The 6,854-nt window shown below is 41.8% G+C and overlaps 1 protein-coding gene across 7 annotated transcripts in view; it reads left to right on the forward strand.

The window, feature by feature from the left end:
• LOC108696665 (myosin-10) overlaps positions 1-6,393 on the forward strand; it is a 114,552-nt gene extending 108,159 nt beyond the window's left edge. For all 7 annotated transcript variants that reach the window (XM_041569485.1, XM_041569486.1, XM_041569487.1 and 4 more), the window contains one exon: positions 3,612-6,393. In XM_041569485.1, coding sequence (XP_041425419.1) covers positions 3,612-3,747 — 136 coding nt within the window. In that variant the 3' untranslated portion in view covers positions 3,748-6,393. The remainder of the gene's footprint in view (positions 1-3,611) is intronic.
• Positions 6,394-6,854: the final 461 nt, after the last annotated feature.

Raw genomic sequence — 6,854 nt, forward strand, 5'->3', positions numbered from 1 at the left:
TTTTATAGCATTCCTTTTTGGCTAAAAATGAACTGCACCTTTAAAGACTGGAAAACTAACCAACATTTTGTAGTACTGCATAGATAATCTGGCAGTGGCTCTCCATCTGTTGTTGCACTACATTTCCCAGCATTCTTGTTTGAGTTGTAGTCCAGGAACAATTTGTAATGGAAAGTGGAAGTTTCACTAAAATTTGCCATTGGGTTGTTTGAACACAGTAGCAGAGTGAGTAAATTCAATTAATTTTACTTCTAGATGATTTGATGTATTTACAATGCGGATTAAGTAAATTTAAGAGCAAATACATGTGTTTTTAAAAAAAAAAAGCTAACATAGGATTCAGCTTATTTCTGGTAGCTAAGGTGCGTGGAATTAGCAACCAGTCAGCAGGCTGTGTCCCAAGGCAGAACAGAGAGCTAAATAGATCTACTGTCTACGACTTACTTCAATGTTATTTCTAGGTGAACTGACCCTTTGCATTACTTATCAATTTTTCCTTCTCTTTCACCTCCGTGTGCCCTTTAATTTCTGATTTCCGAGTATTGGTGTGACAAGCATGTGAACAGCAGCGGCTGTGTCTGCTCACCCTCCCTGTCTTTGGCCTGACGCAGCCCTGCCTCCCCGTAACCAGCGTGCCCCGCAAAGCAAAATAAAAAACACCTCCATGTTTATTACTGTCCAGGTGCTGAGGATCGTCGGGTGCACAAAGGGAGCCCTGTCTCACATTCAAAGATGTTCTGCTTATTGACAGAACCCCTCCTGGGAAGGGCTATTAATGAGGGGCAGAGGTGTATGGGGCCACTGTGCTGAAACCTGCTGACTTATCAATATCCAGCTATCTTGCAAGTAGGGCCAGTATTTATTTAGCTGGTTTAACCGTTTCCACCCCTCGCTCTCACATCCCATAAAACTTTATCTCTGAAAGACTGAAGTGATTCACTGAAGTCAAGCGATATATTCATCATTCATGTGGAGCAGTGTGAACACCTAGAGTATACTCATTTCCTTCAAGCACTTACTGTGTCAACATCTTGGCTTTTGGTGCACATGCAATGGACCTCCTGGGACCCTACATCAACTCCTTTGGTTTTCAGACATGTTTTTAACCCAAGCTGCAGAGCTCATGGGACATTCTGGTGCTTTGGCACAGGTGTTTATTGGCATATTAGCAAATATACAAGTCTCTCTGCTCATTCCAAATCAAAGAAACCATCAACCTTGAACTTGGGAGGTAGCATCTTTATCTCTCTCTCTCTCTCTCTCTCTCTTTGACAGCCATTGTGGCTAAAGCAGGGAAAGTTGTGCCATGAAACACAAAACAAAAATTGTGGTACCGTGTTAGCCAGCAGCAAAAATACCAACTAAAAAAAATCAAACAAATACAAAAAATATTGTAGACGTGATACCTAAAAATAAAAATGCATTGCTAGAATACAATCTAGAAAGGCAAAGCATATATACAGTACTATTTGATCAGTATTAGGTAGCGATGCACCAAATCCACTATTTTACATACGGCCGAACCCCCAAATCCTATTCAGCTGAATAGGGATGGGAAGGGGAAAACAATTTTTACTTCTTTGTTTTGTGACAAAAAGTCATGCGATTTCCCTCCCCGTCCCTAATTTGCATATGCAAATTAGGGTTTGGATTCAGTTCGGCTGGGCAGAAGGATTCAGCCGAATCCGAATCCTGCTGAAAAAGGCAGAATCCTGGCCGAATCCTGGATTTGGTAATAGGGTTAGTCATGTGATACACCAGTGGGGCAACACTTCTGCAATCAAAATCACAGTCTTCAGCACATGAAGGTCTTAATTCTAAAAGAGAACTTTAAAACTGAACGGGAAAGGAAGATTAATGAATTTAAATGTATGGAGTTATTGTATGGAGTTATTTAACACATTAAGGGTCAGGCCACACAAGCAGATTCGGGACGATTAACCTCCTCTTCTTCGGGGCCACAAACTGCCTTCCCCCTGCCCTCCGCCAGCTAAAATGAAAATCGCCTGGGGGGAGGCACACGCGGCGCTTCATTTTCCAAAGTCGCCCGAACTTGCCTCATGTGACACTATGTGACCTGACTGAATCCAGACTCCTGTACTTTTAACAACCCACCCTAATTCATTTTATTATCTCTACAATTGATCTCTATAGATCTGTAACTTCCTATTAATTTATTGCCCATAAATATCTTTCACTGATCTAACAGAATATACGCTGTGCCCTTTTAGCTTTCATTAGTATTTTGCCTAACGAAGGGGTCTTGGTGCATGAAAGTTTGTAATGTATTTTTATTGCTAGCCAATATTGGTATCACTTCTACAATACTTGTTGTATTTGTTTGTTTTTTCATTTGCTATGAAACACAAAAGTGTTTCAAATAAGAGCCCTAAGGGTAGGGTCACACGGCGCGATTTCGCCGCGATTCTGCGCTAAGCGAGTTGTCGCTGCGTTTTTTAAGCTGAAATAGCTTTGGCGAAATCGCTGCGCTAATTCACACGCGGCGATTCGTTTTCTATTGTCGTCCGAAGTTGCCTCGCTGGGCGTTTCCGGGCAACAGTAGAAAAAGAATCGCCGCGTGTGAATTAGCGCAGCGATTTCGCCGCGATTTGCATTGACGCCAGCGCCAAAGTTAGCAAAGCTATTTCGGCTTAAAAAACGCAGCGACAACTCGCCCAGCGCAGAATCGCGGCGAAATCGCGTCGTGTGCCCCTAGCCTAAAGTGTTTTCTTTTTGCTGAAAAAACTGTATCCCCCTGTTTAAGAGATTTGTTGTTTAAATTGTAATGATTAGTATAGCCAAGCAGGAGCAAACAGAAAATGGAAGCAGTATTGAAAAGTAAAGGTTCATTTCCAGAATGGGGGAAAGGGACACTCAGACCTGGGTCCATCGGGGATTTCCTAGCAGGCTGATCCAACTCTGTAGAGGTAAATGACACTGGCCAGTAGATAGTTTTATGGATCACAAATTTTGCCTAAGAAAAGTATGCTTAGTTTAATTGTCAGTGTATGGTTGTGCCATAGATGATTACATGCAAATGAGTCCCAGCTAATGGAAGTAGCAGCCATAGCATTTACTGGGACATGGGGTGGGTGGCTTCTCCATTAATGGCACTGTTGTCATGATGCTTGGTGCTTGTGATGTTCAGTTCACCTGTGTTCCATGTGAATAAGGATATTACTCAAATTCACAGATGTTTGCATACAGTACATATAAGTTGCCATATAGTGCAGTCATCATCATTTGGTGTTGTTCTGCAGGACACTGCCTCCGCTGAGGTTATCTGGTTACCCATTTCTACTGCCAGGACACTGCCTCCACTGAGGTTATCTGGTTGCCTACTCCCGCTGCCAGGACACTGCCTCCACTGAGGTTATCTGGTTGCCTACTCCCACTGCCAGTAAACTGCCTCCACTGAGCTTGTCAAGTCACTTTCTCTCACTGCCAGTAGTCTGACTCCACTGAGATCATTAGTTTGCCTACTCCCACAAATGCAGTAGTGGGGGGGGGGGAGACATCCTTACTGGTGAATAGGGTTTATGTTAATGAAAATGGAGACAGAATTGCATATGATAAACATTTTATTTTTTTTACTTTGTTCCTTTTGCCAGACGGGCGCCTATCCAGTTCACCACAAGAACCATCCGCCAGGTGTATCAGCTGGAAGCGGTTTCCGATGAGGAACCTGAACCTCATAGTGGAGAACCATCTGCCAACCATCAGCAGCAGCAGCCCCAGGCAGAGTGATGAGAAGCAGAATGGAAGTTATAGGGAGCAGTGGTGATCTGCCCTCCCTCTAACCCAACCACAAACTCCTCCAACGCTCACATGCCTGGAATGGTCCAACACTATATACACAGTGTAGTGACTACCTTGTCTCTTAAAAAAGACATTTGAAAGAGTGACTTAAGAACACTCCACACGAGTGCACTAAATCCTTTGTCTTCTCCTCTCAGCCATGGATCTCACAGAGCATTTTATAAGGGATGGACTTCAATAGTGACAGCACACACACTATAATAACTAACAGGCAGAACAATTCATGCAGGAATGATATAGGGCAATGTGTAGAACACTCACCACCTGACTGCTTTCCATCAACATGTGTATATATATGTCCATCACTTGCTCCCGAGTGCTTTTTCAGCATCTCCACACTCCAGATCCATCAAACAGGTCCTGAGCTTTAATCTGTATTGGTGAATTATCCCCCTGCCCCATAGGCACCAAGTATTAAGATTTCCCATGATTTACATGTACATAGAGAATGACAATACTGAGTTTTTAATCAAAGATTAAACCAAGCCACTACTTCCATGAATACCTTTTGAGAACCTCTTGGCCAAATATTGTACCACTTACAATGAATGTCTAACAGTGAAATAGTCACCGTGCCTTTTATAAACCGAGGCACTTAATTGTAATTAGCAGAAACCATCAATTCCAACCCCAAACAGCACTGAAGAACTTCATTTCATAAGCATTCCCAGAGAGTTATTTTTATATATATATATCTTCCATGTCATTGTGTTGGCAATTACGTCAGAATCATTCTTCTCATTTTCCACCAGGCCTCAAGTGCCAGTCTAGACTTAGTGGCACATTTATACTTTGGCCAGTGATGTGACGTCTGTCCCAGGGTCTCTAGTCTCATCTATAAGGAGCAAAGCTAATATAGGGGCCCTTTTAATGGTGCAAATCGGTAACTTTTCTTAGGATATATAGAATACATGGCCGTTTAATAATGTGTGTGCCAATGAATGTTGGCAGTATGCTGTTTGCAGACTTCATTCTGTGTGCAGAACATTATTCGCTAGGTCATGAATGCAATTTGTGCCACCATTGAATGGCTGTGAATCTTTATTATAATTCCCTTACACTTTCGGCATAGGGATGGCTTAGCTGGGGCTCTTAAACGATTGCTGATGGCTCTATCTGTAAACGTGGCTCATAGTATACACACCCACATACACCCGGTGAGCCACAGGCTGACAGCTCCCATGTCGGCCCCCTTTTTCTACACATATTGCATGTCTGGAACAATGCTTTTAAACAACAGGGAAATTGAGTCAAGTCTAGGAAGTTTATTACCATCAAAGCTCATTTTTCTGGAAACCTGAATGTTTTATTTAAGTTTATAGTTATCTTTCATTCTTCACTGGGGATTATTAAGTTTTGTAGAGTAGGTTTGTCGTTAGTAATACATAACAGCTGGTTTGTTTCTCTTCGGGGTCCCTTTATGAATGATAGTTCTACTCAAAGTTTGGTAAACCTGCAGCTCCTACAACTGCCGGCAACCAAATCCTGCTAAGGATGCTATCCGTTGTAAGTCAACAACAGATAGCAAACCATTTGTATGAGCCTGTAATGAAATAACCTGTGGGAAATATATCTGACACAAGACTGTAGAATGTGTATTCTTACTCTGCACGAGCATCAAAAAGCCATTGATAAATGTCGTTTTTTTCTCTGTACAAACCCCGCAGTCGTATGAGTATGGCATTTGCAGCAGGGAAATGATATTGTAAAGGTGTATATTTTACTTTGTTTGAGCAAATGAACAGCCTGTGACTATTGTTTGTGTTCATATATTCCCCAGATCTCTTCCATATACATGTGAATGTAAGATTTTAGAACATTGACAGCATCAGGAAGGATTGCCCTCCTCCCCAGGTGCCTGGGGAAATGGGTTTGTTCAGTTAGAAACAAAATCAGAAGATTTCCGGCAGGTGCATTATATGTATAAATATGGCCCTGGGTGACTTTCACTTTCAGTCTATTAATCTTCTCTTGCTCTGTCTCTCTCTCTCTCTCTCTCTCTCTCTCTTGCTGTCAATGAAATGAAAAAATACATTTTTTTAAACTGTTAAATTTAGGCAGATATTTTTGTCTTTTATTTTTTAATTTGAATATGTTTTAAAAGAAAAAAAACAGGCCGGTTTACAAGCTCAAAGTGCTAAAGTGGATGCATAATGGTGTGCAATCTTGGATGCTATGCACAAAGCCCCATGCACATACTTAACAACAAGCTCCGACCAAACATGCACCCATTCTGCCTGCACTCATGAACTGCACTCAAGTACAGCCCTGTTAGAAAGCCTGCCATAAGGAGGTACTACTTAGGGTTCCCAACGAGTTAATCCTGCACAAGTTGTGGTGCATGCTAGACACAAATTTTGTGGATAAAATCCTGCATTGTAGGTAAAAATAAAAGTCATTGAGGGTTGCATCCATTTTAGCACATTGCACTTGTGTTTGTCAATGAGCCTTATTATGTAACTGACAATTAAAACAGCATCATGTTTTGTTTGAATTTTTTTTCTTGTAAACATTGAAACATCTGCTCCTTGAAGGGAATGGTATATGGCTTTTATTAAATTGTCATTCTAAGAATCACTTGCTTCTCTGTTACGTATATGGTTTTTTTCAGATGTTTTTGGGGCATATGGATATTTTTAGTGTCACAAAGCAGACTTCCTAAGGTTTCCTATACCTGCTATCCTACAGCCACAGTCCCTTCCCAGAGACTATCATCTCACTGCTACTATAGGCACCATCTCTCTCTACTATACCTGCTATCCCACAGTCACACTCCCTTCCCAGAGACTATTATCCCACTGTTACTATAGACACCATCTCTCCCTACTATACCTGCTATCTCACAGTCACACTCCCTTCCCAGAGACTATTATCCCACTGTTACTATAGGCACCATCTCTCCCTACTATACCTGCTATCCGACAGTCACACTCCCTTCCCAGAGACTATTATCCCACTGTTACTATAGGCACCATCTCTACCTACTATACACGCTATCCCACAACCACAGTCCCTTCTAAGAGACTATTATCCCA

This window comes from Xenopus laevis, chromosome 7L (genome assembly GCF_017654675.1).
Source record: "Xenopus laevis strain J_2021 chromosome 7L, Xenopus_laevis_v10.1, whole genome shotgun sequence".
In the NCBI taxonomy this organism is placed as follows: domain Eukaryota; kingdom Metazoa; phylum Chordata; class Amphibia; order Anura; family Pipidae; genus Xenopus; species Xenopus laevis.